We start from the raw sequence: 24,925 nt of genomic DNA on the forward strand, positions 1-24,925 counted from the left end.
GGTCGATATTTCGATTGGGCCGAATTTTCTAATCAGCCCGGTTTGGCTTCGGTTTATATTTTTAGGCCCAAAAGTCACATGTTGGGTCATTTTCAAGGCCCAATATTCTAGGCTAAACTTGGATTTTACACAGGCCTAAAACTTTTCTTCCTAATCTCTCATTTCTTCATATAATCATGCCTAAGCACTTTCATTTCTAAACACTAAATAGTCCACAATTACAATAACTAAGTCCACTAGTCCAGCATGAAATAAGTCCACAAATTCACAAGTCCAACAACAGAAACTAAAAGAAGGCAAGCAGCCAAGTACTTATCCAAACCCATAGCTTACAGACCCAAATAAAAATAGTGCAGTCCTATTAAAATAACAACCAAAATGTTCAAATGAAAACAAGTCTATAGCAGTCCAACAGTTCATCTTAAGTCCCAAAGTGGAGAAAAGCTACTGCCCAATGGATCCTGCAAGAGGAAACAACCAATAGTGATATAGCAGCTGTTGAAATTTTTAACAATAAAGCAGCTGCAAATTCAAGTTTGGATTCCAACAAAAATAATGAACTAGAAAATGAACTTTCTTAACACATAAAGTAGTTGCAGAGTGCAAACTACAATGGAACCTGAAAATTGCAGCTACAAACATAATGAACATTCAACATTCTTAACAATAAAGCAGCAGCAATTGATTCCAACTTACTCAAATTCAAAAAAAAAAACAAAAAAATAGTCCAACTTACTCAAATACTCAACTAGAAAATAGTTTCAAACTTACTCAAACAAGTCAGTGACTCCTCTGTTATCACAGAATCTATTTCGAAAGTGAACATTATTAACTAAAATCAGTAAAATATAAGTTCAAAAGTAAAAAGCAGAAGTGCTTACCTAATTCCATTTTCTCCAATTCAGCATAAACCTCAAGTTCAGTCCTAGTAGGTTCTGTAAAGTAGGTTCTGTAAAGAGTGGCTGAGAATTGGCCCTCAACCAATCCGAGCAGCAAATAAGTGCTTCCACAGTTTTGGGAGTCAATGATGCCCTAAAAGGGTCAATAACCCTTTTCCCAAGGCTGAAACCACTCTCAGTAGCAATAGTGGATGCAGGAACAGCAAAGACATCTCTTGCTATCTGAGATAAGATGGGATATCTTCCTGCATTTTCTTTCCACCAGTTGAGTATGTTGAACTATGCGTTTGCGGGGTCTTTCGATGGCTCTAATAAATACTTGTCAACCTCATTCTTGATCTCTACCATATCCTTTTCTTGTTGAAGCATCATAAACTCGTGCATGGTTGCAGCATGGCTATCTTCCTCAACAGCAGTGGCACTTGCATCACTGAATTTGGGTATTGTGGCATCCAAAGATGCCTGGGTAGCTTATGGATCATTATCAGCATACTCTTGGTAGAGCTGAAGAAAGGTGCTTTTGATCTCACCAACCATCGAAGCGACCATGCTCTTATCTTGTTGTAACTTGGGAAAAAAATACTCAAGATACAGACTACTGCAATCACCAGAATCTTGTTCAAGTCTTCAAGTTTGAGCCAATATTTGTCGAACTTCTTTTTCATCGAAGTTCCTATGCTCACCAACAGTGGATCATCACTAACTATGCATTTATCGATCTCTCCCACAATGGCGCACATCCAAGGAAGTGACTGGTTTACTGTGACCACTTTGGTTCCACTAAACTTTAGTGTAGCATCATAGAAAATCTTCAGAAACTTAATCAACCTTGCTACCTTTTCCCAATCAGTATTAGTCGAAGGCCCATCTCTCTTTTTCCCACCTACTCTTTCATGGAAATAGGATTCAAACTGAGAATCCTCATCCTCCAACCTTAGAAATGCTTTTTTATACTTCAATGCTATGTCCAGCATGAAATAGGTGGAATTCCACCTTGTGCACACATCAAGTGGCACAATCCCACCCTTCGATTCTACTTTCTCTTGAGCAGCACATTTTCTGAACTTCTCCAACCTAGCAGGTGAGGACCTAATGAACTTAACACAGTTTCTAATACCCTCAATGCTTGAATCCAGCTCCTTCATCCCATCCTTAACAATTAGGTTAAGGATGTGGCAGCAACACCTCATGTGCAAAAAACTCCCTCCCAACACCAACTCTCGCCAATTTCCTATTTTTTCTTTCATATAATCAAGAGCTACTTGATTAGGACTAGCATTATCTACACAATCGTAAAAACTTTTTCAATTCCCCACCCAATTAGGCATGTCTCAACAAGCTAACCAATGGTCTTGCCCCGATGATTTGGAATCACAACAAAATTTAAGATTCGCTTATGCAGATTCCAATTATCATCGATAAAGTGGGCTGTAAGAACCATATAATTGATATTTTGGATAGAAGTCCATGTATCAGTGGTCAAGGACACTCTCTGTCCATAGGTAGCTAGAATGTTCTTAATCCTAGTCTTCTCAGATTGATAGAGATCCTAGATATCTTTAGCAATTGCCCTACGTGAAGGTGGACTGAATTGTGGCTGAGCTACCCTCATAAAATCTCTAAAACCATCCCCCTCAACAAAGCTAAAAGGCAATTCATCTCTGATTATCATCCTAGCACAAGCAATCCTACAATTATCCTTATCATAGCCTATAACAATAATCTTACATTCATTTTCAGCTAAATCAAAAACCAAGTTCTTCCGCCTTTTTGTTGGAATGTACAGCGGGCATTTCTTGCATTGGTAGAGCATGTGCTGCCTCATCGATGAAGTCCCGTTTGACTTTTAGTGCACCATATATGTCTGCGAGCAGTAATTACACTTGGCTTTCGGTTTGGCTATCTTGCTTCCATCTGCATTTGTCAGCTTGGTGAAGTGATCCCAGGCTACACTTGTGTTCTTCCTCTTCAAACCAGCATCATCTTGCTACTCAGAAGGTTGAGTTGCTACTCCAGGTTGAGGAATTCCAACAGATACAGAGGATGATCCGGCGATTGGTCCAGCAACAGCTTGATTTGATGTGTTCCCAATGCTGGATTCAGCTTGAGTCTGAGTCAGAGTCGGAGTCAGAGTCGGCATTGGTGTCGGCGTCAGTGTGATAGTTTGAGAGTTTCCCTCCATCATCTGCAATCAATAAAAACCCCAATTAGTCGAAGAAATAAAACAGAACAAAATCACAAATCGTTGTAACTTGTAACTGAACAATGCATATATGAATAGCAACTGAACAAGTTCAAACCATTAGACAATTTTTTTAGTAGCATAAACCTAGAGAACAGCCTAAACCCTAAAGAAACTCGAAACCCATTACCCCAAAATCCAAATCGAAAGTCGAAACCCTAGATTCTAAGTTTTCTAACACCAAAGTGGCCAAACCTAGAAGTCTAGAACTGCAGAACGTTACCCATAAACCCGATTTACCAACCCAGAAACTCTCCAAGTCTCCAACACATACAATTTTCAAATCGAAAAAAATGAAATTGAGAGAGTGAATCTGACCCTAATGTCGAGAGAGTAGAGGCGTGGTGGCTGAGATAGTTAGAGACAGTGAGGTGGCAAGGCGGCTAAGATCGTGAGGTGGCGAGGCGGCTGTGACTGTGAGAGAAGAGGTCGAGAGAGAAAGAGGTCGGTGCAAATGAATTAGGGTTTGACACTTTGACCTGCAGTAGCACTTTGTTCAATGAGAGTGAAATCGTATGCGGTAAGGTGCACGATGAGAGTAGAGTCACCAATGAAACAATGACACCAAATAAAAAAAATTAATTTAAATATATATATTTAAAATCGGTCCGGTTCAGTGTGAAACGGTCGGTTTCAAACCCGACACTGAACCCGGACCGTTTATTTTGGGATCGGTGCTGTTTCACATTTTTTCTTCACTATTTTGAGTCGGTTCGGTTTTTAGACCCGATTATTCAGTGCGGATCGGTCGGTCTTGGACTCTGGATTCGGTTTTTCCCACTCCGAATGAAACTTATATCAATAGATTCATCTTGACAAGTGATACACCTAAAATAGGTGTATAAATAAATCCTTGCAATCTCAATGGTTATCGATGGTAGTATAGGAACAAGGGTGTCTCCCGCAGAGGATTGTGGCTCAACAATTGCAAAACATACTCTGAAAACTCTAAACAAACACTAGACAAAGACGAAAATAAAAACTATACCTAGAATCAGCCAAAAATTATAAAATTAAATAAACACTAACTAGACACACAGACGAAGATGCACACAAAATTTAAGCGTAATCAGAGTTGAATTTCTATACTAAATAAAATAAATAAAACAAAGGACAGAAGACTAATGAAAACAGAAAACAATTTGGGGATTTTGGTTTTGATCAAATATGAGAAAACTAGCTAGGAACTACTTCTCACCACTAGACAATGATTACACCTATGATGTATTTACTAACATGTTCAATCATTCGGATATCCTTACTCAAGCTAAGCCAATGATGTGTTGTACTTAACCTATCAATGTTTCTTACTTGGTATGTTAAGAGAATGATGTTTTCAACTTAACTTAGCTTCTAGAATGGAACCTAGAGTGATGTTCTCTCACAGCTCTCACCTAGAAGTCATTAAGGTCCAAAATATTATGAATAAGGCTAGGCAATTTTGGTACTGATGTTGTCCTAATCTACCTAGACGTTGGTTTATATGAATGGGGCTCAAGTCATTCACTCGCTACTCTAGAATGCAAATAGACATGATGATCATACAAGACACTCATAACTTTACAACCTAGCATGCATACTAATGTTGTGCACCATCAATAGACATACAAAGTTGATCAATGAACAAACAATAAACCAATGAATATCCGAAATTCAAAGAACTTATTAAATAAACACCAACGTCATAGTTACACCATGTCTAGGGCTGAAAGCAACCCCTAACTAAAAGAAAATTAGCTACTCATTATCTTGAAAAACACACAAAAGAAATACATGAGTTTTGGAAAGAAGAAAGAATAAAAAAGATGGAAAACAGGGCAAACGATCGATCTCCGGATTCCAGCGATCGATCGTTTCTGGGTTCCGAACTTTACTTCTTCTCCTTGAGTTGCTTCAATGGTTTCCTGCTTCTCTTGTGCATTGTTGTCCTTGATTGTGACTTCTAAAAGCCTTTTATTCAGTCTTAAAACTCTTCCACTTTGTTTCCTTGTGGATCTCTAAGTCTTTACTTCAAAAAAAAGTCATAATCCATTGAAAATCCTTATTGAATCAGAATTCCACGCACTTTCCTTCTTTAAGCCTTCTTTTCCCAATTTGCTTCGAAAAACCTAATAAACACAAAAACAAATAAATCAGCTAAAAATAATATAAACTAACAAAGAAAAGCATAGGGTTAAATAATAATAATGTAGCATAAATATGCTCCTATCAACAAGTCCAGGGACTAAATTTTATACGTACCTTGGGCTAAAACCAATTCTATGTGGTTTGGCCGGGAAGGCCCTCGAAAGCTTCGAGGATTCGAAACTTCCAAGCCCGATTCTAGCAGTGGCCAACTGAGTTGGAAGCTGAGGCTGGTGGTGTTGAGGCTGTAAGCAAGAGAGCTTCCAAGCCCAGGTGATGGCTCAACTGATGATGGTCGGAAAAGCGAAAATTGATCTAGTCAAGTAAACGGGTCTGCCGCAACCAATTTTGTTTGATTTTCTTATGTTGATGGTAGTTGAAGGAAAACGAGGCCGAGAAGCTTTTAGGCTTGAAGAGGAACTTCGAACATGATTGGTGTGGTAGTCTGGGAAACGGGTCACGTATTTGGGTTGAAGGAGGGAAACTAGTTGAGAAAATTAGAGCAAGTTCACCCGTTGGGTCACTAGGTCAGATACTATACATTGCCTTTTGATGTTTATTTCCATCCTCTGGGTCAATTTCGTGACCTACATGCAAACTGAGTGACCCAGGTCAGTTTGAAAATTGTGTCAATGACCCACAGGGTAGAAATAATTAAAACATATATAAAAAAAAAACAATGAATAGTATCTGATTCAGTGACCCAACGGGTGAGCTTGTTCTTAGTTGGCGTTAGTTGGGATTCTAGATTCAAAATGAAAGTTTCCCTTTCGGGAAGCTGCATATAGGGTAATTTTTTGAAATAGTAACAAGTTTTTCTTAGATCATAACTTGTTGTATGAACTCCAAATTTCAAGTTCTTTTTGTTGATGGACTAGGTTTAACGTATCTACAACATTTATGAAGGAAGTTTTCTAAAAAACTGAGTCGAAGAAAATGTCTTTTTTTAGGGCTCTCTAAAGGCTTTAAATGAAAGTGGTAAGTGAAAATTTTAATGTTTAGCATCCAAATGACTAGTACACAAGAAAAGAATTACAAATAAAATGACAACCCTCTAGCTTCTACGTCTCACCCTAATTATGGTAGGAATAGGGTTTCATGAAAAGGACTCGATGGAGGCACAAGTACATATTAAGTGCTCCCCCAGAATGGACTGACCACACCGTAATCTCGTCTATCAGGCCACCTCCAATAAGGAGGTCTAGAGGGCCAAAGGCTATAATTTAGCCCTTATTTCATCTCCAATAGCAAGTTTTAAAAGGGTCAAAGGGCCATGAAAATACCATCGAGCTGGTGAGAGGGCTATGTTTAGCCCTTTGGCTGGCATAGTCCAGAATTTGTGGTCCCAGTAGTAGACCCAAATGTGGAGAAAATGGGCTGCTAGAAGAAGGAAAAGGGGGGGGCATGTGGCAGCTTTCTATTGGTTTAAATGAAACCAATTTGATTCCCAACGGTCATAATTGATCAATGGCTATCAATTAAGTAATTATCACCATAATTGCAAATCAATGGCTGCTATTATCTAGCCGTTATTTATCCAACGGCTAGTTGGTTTTTTTTTTTTTTTTTTTTAACAAAACAATAAAATTTGAAAGCATCATTTTCTCTATAAATACAACCACAATTTCTCTATAATTTCACACCTTTAGTTTTCCTTCTACAATTCACTTCAACAAACTTCTTCCATCTTTCTATTCTCTTTCTAGTGAAAAGCATGTCCATCAAAGGAGCTAATTGGACAAGAAAGGAAGATGAAGCTCTTTGCATTGTGTTCATCCAAGTATCTGAAAACTCCGACAAAGGTACGAGCCAAAAAGAGACCGGCATTTGGAAACAAGTGGAGCAAAAGTTTAAAGAATTTTTCAATTTGAAGAAACTCTCAGCCATGATCTTGTAATACAAGAGTGTGCTCACAGTTATTTGGTCAGTGACATGGTCCGTTACGTGACCAGTTACAGTTACTTGGTCAGTGACATGGTTAGTTACGTGACCAGTTACATGACCAGTTACAGTTACTTGGTCAGTTACATGGTCAGTTACGTGCAGTGGCGGAGCCAGAATTTCAAAGTTACCGGGGCACAAATCAATAATATCAAAACATAAAAAATGTCTAAATGAAATTTTTACCTACTAAAATAGTGATTGTTTTCAACGAGATTTTATATTTTAAAGTTTTTCCATAAAAGTCTCTTATTTATACTAGTAAAATGATTTTCTCAATAGAAGAAATTGAGAAATCATTCATTTCTTTTAAATGGATATATCAAGTAAAAAAAAAAATCTTTTATAATTAACTAATTCATTCATAATTTTTGTTTTTGGTAATGAAGAAACGTAAACAAACCCAAAAAGAAACAAGAACATAAAGAGAAAAACTTCAAAATTTGAACAAAACAACATACCAAAAAAGTTAGTCTAACTAACCGTAAATATGTTGAACAAAAAAACTTGTCGCTAGGGAGAATCAAAACCTAGATCCCTTCCATAAAGTAAGTAGCTAGGCCACAACACTAAACCATACTAACAATTATTGAAGGTAATGCAACTTCATTTTATTTATACCTTCAAAAAGTTACTGGGTCCCGTGACCCACCGTGGCCCTTAGCGGCTCCACCTTTGGTTACGTGACCAGTTACATGACCAGTTACAGTTACTTGGTCAGTGACATGGTTAGTTACATCATACATTACATGGTCAGTTACGTGACCAGTTACAGTTAGTGACATGGTTATCGATTCAGTTCACAACTAGATCGTGAGGAGAAGGAGGAAATTGGGCGAAGCACCAACTTGTGAAGGGGCATGTGGCACTTAAAAATCCTATCCGAAAATGTTATAAAAAAATACCACATAAATACCTCATCCAAACATACACTTAAAAAAAATTAATTTTTGTCTCCAAAATTAATTTTTGTCTAAATTAAAATATTATTATAATACAATAAAATGATAAATTTGAAAAATATAATTTAAAACTATAAGGTTGTGTTTGTTACGTGGGACTATTATCCCCCACCTTATTTCCTATAGTAGTCTAGGACTCTTCTAGCTTGGGATATGCTATGTTAATACAAGACCCATGTTTGGTACTGCTTAGGACTAAAGAGCAGAATAGTCAAAATAGTCTTATCCCATGTTTGTTTGTGTATTGGACTAAAAGTATTGGACCAACTCTTTTACAACCAAAGGATTGAAAATCAAACTATACTCAATAGCAACAAGAACCACAGAACCTGTATATTTATATGAGGAAGAAATCACCAAGATTGCTTCAGCTTGGTTGAAGTATGGTGACGAGGTGCAGAGGCTCTTGCTTCCCACTTCCATCTTAGACAGCAAGGTCATCATGATTGCATCGAGTGGACAGCAAAACAAGATGGAAATCTGATATAATTGCTTTCTCCTTTCTTCTTTGACAGCAAGGTTTCCATGAGACGAAGATGGAAAATCTAGTTGCTATGTTCTTCCTTTTCTGTTTCGATAGCAAGTTCTCCATGAAGGAGAAAATGGCCACACATTAAAGTGAAAGAAGAAGACCACCACACACAAACTACAATATTCTTCAGACTTGGTCTTTTGCCAGAAAGACCACCACAATGCAATTAAACAATCTTTCATTCTTGTTCTTCGAGTTCATGCTTAAAAAGCATGTCTCCCACATTTGCAAATGAACTACTCTTTTCGAGTTCATGCTCAGAAAACAAAGCTACCATGCAAATAAATTATGATCTCCAAGCTTAAAAAGCAAAACCATACTACAACACTTCATGCTTGGTCTTACGTCTTGACAGCAAGACCACCATACCACCATACTTGCATTTAATCAATTTTACCACCATGATTAAACAATTTATCTTGAGCTGCACATGTCTTAAAAAAAAAGATAATGCTCCCCTCAGAGAAGGCCGAGTATACAAACATACCCACAATGACTTATCCCTTGAGGGAAAAGTCTTCTCCAACTCAAGCACTTTCTTCACCCGATCATGGGCAGCAGGAGTTCCTCCACTGACAGACTCGGGAAGATATGGACTGCTCACACGAACCTCATTCATCACAACTATGACAGTCTTGTCCCAGCGTACTGGAAGCCTGATCACCACCATGACAATCAGTCCAGACAACATAACTTCTACAAACTTACGAATTACAAAATTCACAAGTCACAATCTAGAGCTAACTTTATTATGATTTATGTCTTGAAAGTTAGAAAGTTTTGATTTTGCATCCATCAGTGACTCAATAGTTCTACAAACAGCCTAAAACCCCATAAACTTTAACCCTTAAGCTACTTTAGAAACAAAACATTAGAGCAACACCTCATTACAAAGTTCAACCAAATCTGCCCTCCACAAACAATTGCTTGCATTTTGCACGAAAACAAGTATCAGAGCATTACTAAATTGAACGACCATGAATCCAAAAATGCAGCTTATTTAACACCAGCAATGAGCATTACATCATATGTTTAGCTCCAAACTAACTTAAGAAGAAAGAGCAAAGCACTCACGTCTTAGACAAGGCATCGAAAATGTTTTGAGCCTGGCTGGTGACACCAACTCTGATCCTCTCACACTCTGCCTCTGCTTGTCTGCAATTAAACACACCAAACACTACATTATTCAACTAAATTCACAATTGGGTTCTTCATGACTTAACATCCTCTAAACACTTGGATTAACAAGTACTCAACAAAACTCCAAATTGGGTAGCAAGTAAACTACCTGATAGCTGATTCCTCTCTGGCTCTGAGACTATTAAGATCAAGGTAACAGTTCTTAATGTCAAGTGGGTCTTCAGCTTGACCCAAATAGCTCAACTCCTTGATATAGTTGGCCTTGAGTAGCCTGATGTTCCGCTTAGGCCCTCCTTTCAAACCCTCTTGAAGGATGAGGATGTTGGAGGAGCGGTCGAAGGTGATGACCTGGCCCTGGAAGTCGTCGCCCAAGGTGGTCTTGATGGAGACGAAGCAACCCACGGCCAATTCCTCCGCTGCTGCTGCATTGCTGCCATCCATGGCCATCTTCTTCTTCGTCCCTCTACCTCATGGTAATTAATGGTGCCAGCAGAGTCAATCTTGAACTTGGAATCCAGACCCCTTTTCTTGACCAAGTCCTTCAAGACTCCTTCAGCAGCTGGAATCCAGACTTCATGGTAAAAACACAGACGTTGTTAAAAGAAAAGAAAAAAATCCAGTCTTGAAATTGATCAATTCTCTTAGCAAATCAAGCTACCCAGACACCAATTGTTACAACCCATAAACAATTGTTAATAGAAAATCCATCCATAGTCTTTAATTTAACAAATCACAGTAGAAATTGAAGGGAAGAGGGAATCAGAATCAAAGCAAAAGGAGCATCAGAGAGACAAGAAATTGAACCTGGAAGAGTAGTTCAAGCAGGATGAAGCGCGATCGAGAGTGGAGAGACGAGGCTTCGCGTGAAAGAGATGGAGAGATGAGGCTTCGCGCGAAAGAGAGGAGAGACTAATGAGCGTTGTTGAAGTCCTGCCTTCCACAGTCCGGTGATTTTTGGGGGGTCTGTGTAAGAAGGTGCGGAGCTGATGCGGGGACTCTGTTATCTCATTTAAATGAGTCCTTGTGTGTGCCAAACGTGGGATAAGTCTAATTTTATTACGTAAGGTAGTCCAGTCCTGTCCAGTCCCAGGAAACAAACACAGCCTAAAATACTTGAAAGGGCTAAAATTTAGCCCTTACCTTACTGGAGATGGTTCACTATTTCAATAATAAAAAATAATATTTCTGGGGCTAAATTATAGCCCTGGCCCCAATATAGCAATTTCCTACTGGAGATGGCCTCAACCTTGATAAAAGTAGCTTATGGTATCAAACTTTGCAAAGAATAAAGGTGATATAATAGAACATTAGAACCTTGAGGGGCTGCCGGTAGCTTGCATCATGAAGGTAAGTCATGAACGACTCTTTGCCTGTACTAATTAACAAAGCCAGTTCTCCATGCAATCAATGATGACAACGAATCAAGCTTTGAAAGCTCATGGTATCTCTTATGTTTTCCGGTGACTTCGATTTTGGTATGAAATTAAATTCACTCCTTTGCCTTACATGATCTACATGTTCCGTAATATATATTTTAGATCTAATCAGTGTGCAAAGGAGCTGATGTGTCCAGCATCTCTTTCCTTCTCTGAACAAGAGTTGAAGCTCCAGGTTGAAGTAGCTAGTAGCGTTGGATTTACTGGTTGCCCAGGACATGAAAAAAAGAACAACGTACGGTACGTACACACTGTTTTAATCAAACCAGTCATGAGTCACCAGATGACAATAGATATAATTTGTTTTAAAAACTTCGATCTCTCATTCCATCGTACGTAGGTCTTGAGATCTCCTAATAGTGGTTCCTTCGAACCATTTTTTTATTCTCCATGGGTATCGACCTAGGTTTCTATGCGATCATGTTGACTATTTGTGACGGTCTCATTCATGTAGTTATTGCCTTTATTATTATCCCGAGGCATTGAAACAATTTCAACTACAGATCCTGCAGATTCCTCCTCATAGCTTGTTGTTGGCACCGATTGATTCACCTTCTTTATGTCTTTGCTCTTTCCCCACAGAACAGCGTATAAGCCGCCAACGATTAGAACCGCTCCTAGCACACTGTTATTTCCAAATTTAACAAAGGAAAAAAATTAAGAGTTAAAATTAAGTGATCATTTTTTGCATCCAACTTGCTGTTCAATGATCAGAGAAGTTAATATTCAAGGTAATTTCATTAGAGGAGTAATTGATAAGAGTGGAACCTTCCGAGGTGCAGCTTCTCGTCCAACACCAAAGAGCCAACGAGGGCAACAAGAACAAGAACCAGAGGCCCAAAAACTGACGCGAACAAAGGCCCTCTCATGCTTATGCAAAGTGTAGTACATGTCAGACTTACTCCAGTACCCACAGTCCCCTAAAACACGTATAAATAACTAGATCCTTAAGGTGGAAATTTAAGAAGATGGATAAGCAAAAGAAAGAAATTACTGTTGTATTGCAACCGATATAGAAAGGTGGAGTCATCGATTTTGAGATCAAATCACGTACCAGGTATAAGACTGTTAGAAGTCTAATATTCCAACCCAACTTCCAATGGTTCCAGTCCCTGTTGACGCAGAGGGCAAAAACAAGGGACTGGATTGACCCCATAAGTGAAATTAGAGCTGCGCTTGAATAAAAACTAGGGTATTTCTCACCCATCTTAGCCTATTGCAGAAAACCAAAATAATTATAATTAGCTAAAAGAATGATTTTTTTTTTTTTTTTAATCTTTGGAATAAAGAAAATATGTATGAAAATCATGGAGATGACCTGAATAATTAGCCAGAAGGCGTAACCCAACGAGCTGGCCAGAGCCAGAAGACAACCTAACAGACGATGAGCATACTCATGCGAAGCTGCTGCCTCCAAGTGTGGTTGTTGCTGATGACTATGCAAAAGGTCAACATGGGTGGTCCATAAGTGGATTTCCAGACCTTTGTAAAAGGTCATAAGCATTGCTCCACCTATTCCCATTAATGTTCCCAACACCTTTGCCTTCCCTCCTACGCTCCTTAAATTCAATCTCTCCAACCTAAGCTTGCATTTTGCAAATTATTAAGGCAAATTATACAATACTTATAATAAAACAAATTAAATACATCTACGTTGCAGTAAAATATATAGTTGACAGCGTTTTGGTGGACGATTGGCTCGGCGATTGGCGACTTGACCTAGAGAAAGTTGTCAGCCTTCCGTTTTGACACGGATCACAAGATTGTTAATATGATGATTCCCGATCGAACTTCGATTCTTCGAACATCATTTATAGTAATTAGCAATATATTAATTTTGGGATATGATTCAATTACGTACCCAAAGGAGATGGCCAAAACAAAAGTTATGGCCGGGATGAGTTGACTTATGGCGAGAGCAAATGTTGCAGACGTTAACGCTAAACTTGCAATGTACAAATTTTGTGACAATGCTCCCCTGCATCAATATTAATTGACTACTAATTAGAGTGTCATATAAAGAGGTTGTTTATCCTAAGCATGTTAATTAACATCTCTGCAGGCTGCAGCATAGATTTTGTTCATAATTTAGTGATAATGGAAAATGGAAGACGTTGCTGTTTGTCAACAACCATAACCGGGCATGCAAAAGCACTTTAAGAAGCCTATAAGAACAATTAACATGATAGTCATGTAAAAAGTTCTCATGGATATCATCAACATACAGTTGGCAGCATCCATTTCCAATGGATCACCAAGTGTAAGCGTGTACTTAAGTCTCACTTTGTCTCCATCAGTATGTGTACATATATTCATGCATGCCCAGATCATGATATTCATGATCCAGGTTCATGCTTTATTTGCTGACAAATTGAATAAGACAAAAGAAAAACAATATACGTATGTGTATATGTTCTTATATACGTATATATAAATATAATTTATATATATGCTGCTTTGCTTACCCAAGCAAGCCAGACAGAAATGCTTGGAGGAGTACCACCCGAGTGAGCTTTGGCCTGCTCTTTCTGCATGTAAAAACTATAAGCGCAGATTGATTTTAATTAACCAAAAAACAATTAAGCAATATCGATCTCCATCTCCATAAAAATTTTGTAAAGGCAATGCTCTCTCTGTCTGTCCTTTTTCAGAGAGTTTTAGATAGAGTAAAGGCATTGTTATTCCTGAAAAGAGCTAGATTGTTTTGAAACCGATCAATATAATGTGAAAGAGAAAACATAATTATCAAAATTAATAGTATGTGACGTCATATATAACATGACACTGAAATGAAGAAGAGGTATCCTTGTTGCATTCGTATTCCTTTTGGAAAAGAGTAAAGGTAGAACACCGTCTGGCATGCAATTCTGATCTATGTAAATAGGTTTTGCAGGAATGGTTGTGGATGAAATAGAACAGAGATATGATACATGCAGTGAATCAATGAATTGAGGATTTACCTTTCAACGAAGAAAGCAATAGGAGCAAGGAAAACGGTGGCAAAACTGAAGCGATAGGCAATAATAATCCTGATGTCCATTCCATCATTAGCGGCCAGTTTGTAGAACAAGTTGACTCCAGCAGATGTAAACTGAACCACCAGCATTAACATCAATGGCTTCAACCCATGCAAAGCATTAAAACAACTACCACCCATCACTATATCTATCTGAGACTATCTGCGCATCCACACAGGGAGAGAGAGAGAGAGAGAGAGAGAGAGAGAGAGAGATCTGGAGAAGATTGCGAGTGATTAAAGAGAGCGCAGTGAATTGAATTGGGTAGTGATTAATTTTAGGGAAATGGGATTTTAAAGCCAGCAGGTTGCGAGGTAGCAAAGCTAGTCTGTGCCTCTGGCTTCTTTGGTTGTTCCCCACGTCACCCCCTGTATTGTTTGTACCACACATGGAGGCCTATATTCAACTAAGCTACAAAAATCGAAGGAAAATCTATTTCTTCCCATGCAGACCATATTTAACTTGCACCGGTCGAACGGCTGCAAATCGTTTGAGCTGCGTTCTCTTTTTTTTTTTCTCAAAATTTTACTGCATAACAATTTTTTAGATATTTTTTTTTTTTACCTTTTTCAAATATAATTTTCTACCTGCAAGTACTTTCTTTTTACATTAGCTGAAAATAGTAAAAACCAATATATCTTCTAGGCATACTCACTTCAACGAAATATTACTTGAGACAACAATTAATATGGCCGCTGGAATATATAAAGTACGTTCTACCTGGTCTCTATCTGGTCTATAGAATTAACCTTATTGATCATGTTTCTAACTGTGTATTATCTAGGGTAATATGTAAGTGGAAAAAAAAAAAAGTAGTAACCGCTAAGTGCAATTAGCTTTCAAATGAGATATACCATTTTATGTCCAACTCTTGATCATCTGTTATATCAGGTGGTTACAATATGCAGATCGGAACAGATCAAGAACATGCAGGAGTGGAGAATCACATGTTATCATCTATTTCATATTGTTGGAAATTCATCTCATTGATACCCGCAGTGCCAAATTACCAGTCCACGGCTTGTTCTTTTGGCTTGTCTTTTCCACTTTAAACGTGCCTTCTAAAACGATCGAATTGCATACTTTTTCATTTCAATTGTGATCAGATCGATAGATGGTGACATCAAGTATTGTAATTATTATAAAATCCGTACAAGGCAAAGTGAAGATGTGCTTCTATGAAGTGTAAAGGGATTACACGCACTGTTTCATCGTCATCTTTTTCATCTCTCTCTGCAGTCGGTATGATCCTTCCGATGCCACTAAGTAAAAGAGGATAAGTAAAACCAACTTTAAAGGCCATATATATATAAATGACATGTATTAAAGCCGGCAATGGTACACCAAAGTTGTTGTTGTCCTACCAAAGCATGGCAATAATTGACTGGAAGAGAAGATTAGTACGTGTTAATTAGAATTTGATTCTTCTACCCAAATTTGTTTCCCAGAAGTGTGTCTATGGAGATAATAGATTCGTGCAAGTGGACATAATCTACCTAATTATAGAGAACGCTATTCAAAGCATAAAGTCTTCCAAGGAAGGCAGTAGCTAGAGCAGTAACATCGAATTAAGGTCCTTCAAACTTATAGGTTCATATCATTCTAGAGATATAAAGGTCCTCTAGAATTATATGAGCCTACGATTTGGTAGGAAAACAACAACTTTGGTGTAACATCAAATCGTACGTGTTGCTTTTTATCAGTTATTTGTACCTACTTTCTAGGGCAAAATACTGTTTAGTCCCTGAAGTATGTCTTCGTCCTCATTTTAGTCCCTGCCTTTCTAATTTAATCCCAAAAGTCCCTGAACGCAAAATTTTTAGTCCAACTAGTCCATTCCCTCCATTTTCTCCGGTTACTCGATGACGTGTCAGTTATTACTTGCCAGCTCAGCGCCACGTAAGACACATATTTTGTAAAGTGACGAGAATACCCCTATTCTTCCTTCTTTCTCTTTACACCGAGCTCTCCACCAGCACCGAGCTCTCCACCACCACCACCGAGCTCTCCATCCAAACACATCCTTGGATTTGCCCAAACCAACTCCAATTTACAGATCCCAAACCTCCATCGTCTTTTCATTCGATGGGCGACTGTGAGCTCCCTGCTCTAATCACGGGTCGAATCCAAACCCTTCCCCCTTCCTCTTCTTCATCATCTGACCCACAAACCCACCTTGAAGATGCAACAAACCCATCTTCTTCGCCACCAATTTCTGATGTTCTGGAGAAAAAGGAGGTCATCCACTCCAAGCTCGCTGTCTTCGCCCTCATCGACTAGCTCGAGCAGCTTTGCCAGTCCCTCTCCCTCCAAGCCCACCGTCAAAGGCTTCGGGATCAGGGAAGTGGATCAGAAGACAGATCGCGCAGCCCATCGACTCGCCGTAGAGGAAGGACGGTAAGGTTTCCTATTGGGGGTTTTGCTTGACGAAATTGAAGAAGAACCGGCTGTGGCTGTGGGACCGGCTGTGGGACGACCAGATCGACGTTTGAGACGAAGGCTTTGAGGCGGTGGGACTGGCTGTGGGATTCGATGTCCAGAGGGAAGCAGGCGAAGCCGTTCTGGGCGAGGAAGATGGTTGTGGCTTGAAAAGTCCAGCTGATGTCGTTGCCGTAGCCATGGACCATGAAGATGAGGCCACGTGGAGGAGAGACGAGGGGAAGCCATTGGCGGGTGAAGAGCTTGAGGTTGCTAGGAGAGGTGAAGTAGGATTTGGAGGATTTGATCCCATGCTGATCGTAGTAGTCTTGCTCCGGTGGGTGTTTTGTAATTGATGGTTTATGGGTGGTGGTGGTTATTTGCTCTTTGTTGCTGATGGTGGTGGGTTGTAGGTCATCGGCGTTAGTTCTGGGTTCAAGATGGTTTCAATTTTGTTGCTGGTGAGCTAGGTGGTGGTGGTTTCTCTCTCTATGCTGCTGCTCACCACTGTCACCATCATACTCATTGGCGCTCCCACCGACAAGCACCGGTCATCCCACCGTCGTACCATCACCCCTCTCCTCTTCATCCCAGTCTAAGCAACTTCTCAGTACACCCACGACGGCGAAGGAGAAAAAATCTCTGGTATCAATGATCTGAAAAAAGGGAGAAAGAAGATAAGAAAGAAGAGAGATGAAATTTTGGAAGAAACTGAAGCAGGGGTATTCTCGTCACTTTACAAAATATGTGTCTTACGTGGCGCTGAGCTGGCAAGCAATAACTGACATGTCATCGAGCAACCGGAGAAAATGGAGGGAATGGACCAGTTGGACTAAAAATTTTGAGTTCAGGGACTTTTGGAATTAAATTAGAAAGGCAGAGACTGAAATGAGGACGAAGGCATACTTCAGGGACTAAACAGTATTTTGCCCTACTTTCTAATATAACAAATTTTCAAAAGTGATCTATGCATTCATACTTAAACATTTAACAGTTGACTTGTCGTAATATAATTGAAAAATGAATCACTCAAACCGTACGTTGATTAGAAAGTTCTCAACTAGTCCTCATTTTAAAAGTCCTTATTAGAAGGGCTCCCCTAAATTGTATATCCTAAAATCCTAAGTCTCAGTTCATCATATAGAGCTAGTTATATTTCAATTTTTTTTTTAAATTTTTAATTTTTAAATTGGCAAAGGACATCATCAGTTGCAACAAAATAGAGCAAAATTACTCATAGTAATCTACGCTACATGGCATGTCAGATAGGATCGAATACCTAAACAATTCACTTTATTTCATTTTTGATCACCGATCATGACACACTTCAAAATCTTGAAATCAAAAAATAATAAACTTGGAACCTATTATTTCTCGCGACATCCCTAATAACAAAAACGAAAAAAAAACAAAAGGAGCCCACAGAAGAAACCAAACTCATGATAAGCAATTTTGTGCTTAATTTCAACAAATTGTCAACTTCAACACAGGGAAAAACGACAAAGAGTCTTCCTTCTTTAAATTGTTTTTCTTTTCTTATCAAAAAAAAACACAGGGAAAAACGACAAAGCACTGTCAAGACCAAGCGACACCTAGTTCTCATCGACCAAGCTGCAACAATCGATCAGCCTCAACTCCGGAATATTGTTGCCATTAGAGACGTTCTCAGGCAACGTCCACCAAACCCTTCGGTGGCAATTGCCAAAAGTCAGGCCAACCAACGAAGATGCTACACCAAATTGTCACCACGTTCACACATTGTGTTAAATTGTAATTGCGCAACCATCATCAGTTTCCTTCTATATAGCACCAAAGCCACTTACGACCATCACCCAAGCCGTTTAAGCAAACCCTAGGAAGCAAACAAGACCCGGCTTAACATCTTGACCTGTCCCTGTAGCAACAAACCAAATGACCAAACCTTCAACTTGTGATAATTGCTGACACTACTAGAAAAATATTTTTTTATGACACGACAATTTACATTATTTATTGCGGATATTTGTGTGTTGTATATGGACTGTTTTTTTACGGCGTGCATGTCAATGGATTTTCAAGGTTTCGATATTAATTCTACTAACAAAAACTATATGTGTATATCAATGAATATTGCCCAATATTGTGACAATTGGGATGGTTCTAGTTGGACCTCCGAATTTAATATTTGGACCTCCATCTTTTTTTAATTATCAATAGATTTTGTCAACTTATATGAAAAGACAAATAAGGACAAAGAGAAAAAAAAACACACTACTAGAAAAATATTTTTTTATAACACGACAATTTACATTATTTATTGCGGATATTTTTGTGTCGTATATGAACTGTTTTTTTACGGCGTGCATGTCAATGGATTTTCAAGGTTTCGATATTAATTCTACTAACAAAAACTATATGTGTATATCAATGAATATTGCCCAATATTGTGACAATTGGGATGGTTCTAGTTGGACCTCCGAATTTGATATTTGGACCTCCATCTTTTTTTAATTATCAATAGATTTTGTCAACTTATATAAAAGACAAATAAGGACAAAGAGAAAAAAAAAATCCCGAAATTCCTTATATTACATATATAACTTTATAATTTACCTAAAACAATTAAGTAAAGATAATTAATTTCTATACAGGGTCATTTCATTTAATACAAAAGTAAATTAAAAACAATATGAATTTGAAATTTCCTTAAACTAAATTTATTGAAAATCTTAGTGTAGTTATTACTAATTAAGATCCAAGCTTTTATTTAGATTTAATAGATATATATATATATATATATTATTTTTCTAAGAACCAAAGTCTTTTCTAGAACCATCCATATTGCAAAACAAACAAACAAAAAACTATGATCTGGATTAATAAAAAAATCTTTGTAATTGTCTACTTGTTCGGATCCTCCAAGAAGGCAAGAATCACTTTCTTGTTTTGTCACTGAAAGTACATTAAAAATATTGGCAGTTTACTCACACAATTCTTCATGATTGCAATGATAGAGATAAGAAAAAAAAACAACAACAAATTGTTGAAGATACATATTTAATTGTTCAAAGGTGTTTTGGTAAAATTAAGGAGGTCTACTTAGTTATTTAAGTATTTAAAAAAGTGAATTTGAGTTTAATAAGTAGGAGATGTCCAAATATCAAATTTGGAGGTCCAACTAGAACCTCCCTTTGGGAAATCTCACCAATATTTTTGATATTTCAGCAATTATTGTGATATATTAGATTAGATTATCCAAATTTTTCAGCCCATTTCAGGGTGTTCATACCCGTTCCTCATTCAAATCAATATAGTGCAATACCAACCTAACTAGATTGGTCTTTCAATCATTTGCCAACTCTTCTTTTATTTGTATGAATAGAAAAAGTGGTACCGCTATGCTGATTTTTAAATTTTAACTAACAAACAACTTTTATCTTTTATTTTTGTTTAATTACCTTTAACGTAAAACTTTGTGTTTTGGTCTATACATTGCAGACCGATTCTTGGCAAGATGTCAACAGATTTGAGTACTTATTTCCCTAAAAAGCTAACTGAACGATACATATGTAGAAAACCTACCATTTCTTTATCCTTTTATTTTTTTATAGTATTTATTAAAGGATTTCTTCTTTCTTTCTATTTTTTTATTTCAATAGTGGAGATAATCGCACCCATAAACAGAACAGGTAAATGACGTTCCCTTAATATTTTATTAGTAGCTCTTTTCCTTGCATCATAATTCATAAACTCAAGCCCCACATGTTTCTTTTTTTGTAGTGATTGATTGTGTCACACACTTCATCTGAATATCAAAGTAGTATAGGTTACGATGGGATCGTGGTGAATGGTGCAGTCTTAATCTGGATAATCGGTGTGTTGTTTGGCATCATGCTTTGTTGACCGGTTGACACCCACCTCAGTCTGCAGATTCGAACTACTCGTTAACGAGGTTTAGGGACGAACTACTCAGTCACCCACACCAGTTGAAATACATACAATCAGCAGACCGGCGGGTCTCTTTGAGTAGTGTTATGAAATTTGATTTCTTTAATAGTCAGGGGCAAGAATAACACCATCACTATTTCACATCACTGATATATAGCAGCCCTCCTTAATGAACCTCAGGCACATGTGAGTAATTCCAACCAGTTCTGTAATGTCTTGCTGCTTGAGACCACCTTGTACATTAATACCAAAAGCATGCGGAGTGTACTTGGATTTATACTTTTACTACTTGTGTTAATGTAGAAATTAGATAAATTTTATATACACATCCCTAACTTTTTATTACACATCCTTATTTTTAACATTTCAAATCAAATTTCATGAGTAGATGAAATTATTGAGAGACATATATTAGAAGGTTAGGAAAAAAAATTAATTGATTTCACTATCTCTTCTCTGTGTTTGTCTTACCAACATTAACTTTGCGACACATGAACGGCACCGTCATAAACCCCTTGCTATATTTGTATATGCCTAAAGAAAAGATCCACATGCATGAAATGATTATTTTTATATGCCTAAAGAAAAGATCCACATAAAATGATTATTTTTATTCAAAATGTGATTCAATTCCTAAATTATTATTCACCTCTACCATATATTTCCTTCAATCTAATCCTACCTTTCCATCAATCTCCAACCAGCAAAGTCAACAAACAAGATAACTTTTTACCCAAATTTCAACACATATCTAAATAAAAGATTTTATTTGGGTCACGTGTTGCGCTATCTTAGGTCTTCAATCATGCTGTGTAACACAACATTGATCTTTGACATGAGGTCTATCTTGGGTCTTCAATCATGTTGTGTAACACAACATTGATCCTTGAGGAGGTCGACTGACTATGATGCTAAATTGATTGATAATGGATGTTGGTTTATGAGGATAGTTTGGATATTTTTGACTTGTGTATTTAGTAAAATGCTAGAAGAAAAGATTGCATGATATATAAAGTAAAGGATGTGTATTAAGTTATTAACGGTGTGTAATTAAAACTACTCTGGAAATTATTGTGTGAAACAAGATGAGTACAATAAAACATTAAAATTACTTGAAAGCATTTTCTCAAAATCTCCAACAACACTGAAATCTAGAACTTAATTGTTTCAGAAACAGCAGATCCATCATCCAAAAACTTTAACGAACCCAAAAAAGAAGAAATTACTCTAGTTCCATACAAGCTTTCAACACTGATGACACTACCAAAATTTCCTTAATCCCAACCACTGGCGACTACAGGAGCACCACCCTCAAGGATGGGAGCGGCAACCGGTGGTGCTGGAGCAGAATCCCATCCATCTTGTGCAACTGCATTCAAACAGAATATGAACAAGAAAATGCATCGGTACAAGCAGAAAAACAGGCAAATATTTATGTTACTGAGTTTCCTTGCCACTATCCCACAGTATTCAACTCTTTCAACACAGTGATTCTAGCTATCACAGTGGATGTGTCCAAAACAGCAAGTGGGAAAAAATACAATGATGCTAGCACAGAACTTCACACAAATAAACAGGGATGACGAGTGATACCTGGTTCTGGAGTCCAGCCGGTAGCAGCAGTTGCTGGAATAGCACCAGCTGGGGCCGCCACATCTGTAGACCAAGAAGCATCAGCAATTTGGGCAGGCCATTGATCACCACCAAGACCAGCAGAATAATCTGCAATGTACTCTGGAGCTTGGACTGCGTCTTCCTCCTCCTGTGGCTTGGCCTCCTCAGGCTCTCTATAGAAGAACAAATCCACCTGCACATTGAAATTTGGGTCAACAGAGACATAGATTGCCTATTAAATAAACCCACTGGTTTCCAAACGATGCAATATTGAGGCATCACATGACATCACATTGTTCGCCTAGAGGCAGGGGCTTACCATGACATCCCACTTATGTCCTGGCCTAAGGGAACCGCGCATCTGCAAAACCATCCTTGCTAGCAACCAGAAAAGGCATCCAATACTGTGCTTCCCCTTGTTATTGGCTGGAATGCCAATGTCAACATAACGCATGGGGGAATCAGTATCACAAAAGGCGATGGTTGGAATGTTTCCAAGAGCAGCTTCCTTAATTGGCTGCAAGCACATTAAGACTATTAGTAAACAATCACCATTTCAAAGAGCATGTGATCAGAAAGAAGAGAATTACATAATCACACACAAAATCATACTCCTAGCAACTATCACAGCTTTACTGTTATGACTGTTTCAAACACAAGAACATAAACCACTACTAGAAAAGGAGGATGCCCATCACCTGGTGATCAGTCCTTGGGTCGGTCAAAATGAGAAGGCGGGGCTCATTGAATGAAGTCTGGAGCTGATTGGTAAATGTACCAGGAGTGTGCCTTCCGGCAATTGCATTAGCACCAGTGTGCTGAGCAAATTTCAGGACAGCCCTCTGTCCGTAAGGCCTTGCAGACTGCACAATGATGTCCTTGGGGTTTTCAATAGCAACAATAACCCTGGCAGCCAGCTGAAGTTTTTCCCATGTCTTCCCAAGGTTGATAATGTAAATACCTGAGAATCACCAAACAGCAATCAAGTAAGTGTCAATGACCCAAAACAATTGCTTTCCGACTAAAGAAAAAGTAAACCAGATCACAGGAATACCACTCTTTCACCACCAAAGATATCGTAAACTACATTTACATTTACATTGTCAATTGATTGATTAAAAAAGAACCAAATCCTAACAATTTATGCTTTGTGCATTATCAATGAGCCGCATCGCATCATCAAAACAAACCCGATTACCAAAATCTGTTGCTCACAAACATACAAAAACAAAAGTGTGTATCGTAGCACAGACCTAGAACACCTAAAAACACTTATCATATTCACAAAAATACTTCTCGATTTCTAGTTTTTCCGAGTTCAAATTTCGAATAAGATAGGTAACTATTCGTTTACAAAAAAAAAATATATATGACATGGATACGAACAGAGAATATGAAAGCCACACTGTAAGCATAGATCTAGCAAAACCCTAAATGAACCCAGTAAATAAACCCTAAATTAAAAGCACATAGCAATATAAACACCATAAAAATCCAAACATTGATACAGCATGAGATGCGATTCCTCAAAATCCATACGAAAATCAAAATCAGAAGGAAAAAGGAATGGGGGGGGGGGGGGGGATATAATACCGTCATTGCGGCGCTTGAAGACGTATCTCTCCATCTGGAAATCGCAGTTCTTGGTTCCGAGATGGACCTCGGCGGCCAACATCATCTGGATGTCAGCCTCCTTCTGGGAGAGCTGACGTGGAGGAGCAGCAGTGGTCGTCGCCATGGTGGTCAGAGAAGAAGGGATGAGAGAACAGCTCCGCCTCCGAAGTTGTGCTGTAGCAGGGAGAGGAGTGCAAATGAGGCTGTAGAGTGCAACTTCACCCTATTAAGCCCTTTTTATATGGGTCACATGGAAACCCTAGGGTTTTCTCTTTTCTTTTTTTTTTCTTTTTTTTTTAATAAAACTGATAATATGACCCTTTGTGGTTGTGGTTCTATAACCCTCTACGGTCTGGTTCTGTTTGGCTTTAACAAATGACCGACTTATATGAAAATGCTAGCAAAGTATTTGACATGCTTTTAACTTCTTCAAATACCAAAGACATGACCAATGACCATTATTTTCACATACTATAAATTTATGATAGTACGCATCAAAAAAAGAAATTTGTGATCAATTGCTAATAAGGATTAGATAATGTTTATTTCTTTGTAGGGTCTGAATTACTCTTTCCATCAATCTCAAGTTCATAATACTAGAGTCTTTAGTGAATGAATTCCTAAAGTGTCGTACCACTTAAGTAGCAATCAACTCTTGGTCCTAGATTATCGCGGATCCAACTTTTAGCGATATTAGTAGTTTTTGACGCTTGCGCACATGTTGTGAAGGAAAGAAGTGTTTCAGTCACCATTAAGTAACCAACAGACTTTCTATATATTATAGTGAAAAGTGTCTTGCATTGAAAGCGCAAGAAGATAACTTGAATTAGCAACATCCTCACATTCAAATTTGTCATTTGAGGGGCCCAAATTAGAGATCTCAAATGAATGTTATCCAAAGCTACTCTAGCATCTTCAACTCACAAGTTGATATCTAGTTTCAATTCTTGAGATAAGCTTTCAATGCATGAAGCTTTGTAGCCTACACAAACATTGGGCACCTCAAGAACTGAGTTTGACTCTAGAAATCTCGTACTAGACAAGAGAAGTCTGGGTGTT

The 24,925-nt window shown here is 38.1% G+C and overlaps 3 protein-coding genes across 4 annotated transcripts; all 3 read right to left on the reverse strand.

Moving 5' to 3' along the window:
* Window positions 1-2,886: 2,886 nt before the first annotated feature.
* Window positions 2,887-10,322, reverse strand: LOC112178023. Its single transcript, XM_024316245.2, has 4 exons — window positions 9,989-10,322; window positions 9,775-9,855; window positions 9,188-9,356; window positions 2,887-3,084 (listed from the first exon to the last, which is right to left on the reverse strand). Exons 1-4 carry the CDS (start codon window positions 10,285-10,287, stop codon window positions 2,887-2,889), a joined length of 747 nt encoding a protein of 248 aa, XP_024172013.1. The 5' UTR covers window positions 10,288-10,322.
* Window positions 10,323-11,137: 815 nt separating this feature from the next.
* On the reverse strand, window positions 11,138-14,688 carry LOC112180140 (WAT1-related protein At1g68170). Of its 2 annotated transcripts, XM_024318641.2 has the most exons (7): window positions 14,237-14,687; window positions 13,742-13,804; window positions 13,138-13,254; window positions 12,595-12,856; window positions 12,331-12,489; window positions 12,045-12,196; window positions 11,141-11,901 (listed from the first exon to the last, which is right to left on the reverse strand). In XM_024318641.2, the coding sequence occupies exons 1-7, from the start codon at window positions 14,431-14,433 to the stop codon at window positions 11,679-11,681; spliced, it is 1,173 nt and encodes a 390-aa protein (XP_024174409.1). In that variant the 5' UTR covers window positions 14,434-14,687; the 3' UTR covers window positions 11,141-11,678. The 2 variants fall into 2 exon arrangements, with proteins under 2 accessions (XP_024174411.1, XP_024174409.1); XM_024318643.2 differs by lacking the exon at window positions 13,138-13,254 and having other exon boundaries at window positions 11,138-11,901; window positions 14,237-14,688.
* A 7,000-nt stretch (window positions 14,689-21,688) lies between these two features.
* Window positions 21,689-24,087, reverse strand: LOC112180019 (40S ribosomal protein Sa-2). Its single transcript, XM_024318510.2, has 5 exons — window positions 23,846-24,087; window positions 22,951-23,213; window positions 22,572-22,769; window positions 22,232-22,445; window positions 21,689-22,007 (listed from the first exon to the last, which is right to left on the reverse strand). Exons 1-5 carry the CDS (start codon window positions 23,988-23,990, stop codon window positions 21,913-21,915), a joined length of 915 nt encoding a protein of 304 aa, XP_024174278.1. The 5' UTR covers window positions 23,991-24,087; the 3' UTR covers window positions 21,689-21,912.
* Between the last annotated feature and the right edge of the window lie 838 nt (window positions 24,088-24,925).

This window comes from Rosa chinensis, chromosome 7 (genome assembly GCF_002994745.2).
Source record: "Rosa chinensis cultivar Old Blush chromosome 7, RchiOBHm-V2, whole genome shotgun sequence".
Taxonomy (NCBI): Eukaryota; Viridiplantae; Streptophyta; class Magnoliopsida; order Rosales; family Rosaceae; genus Rosa; species Rosa chinensis.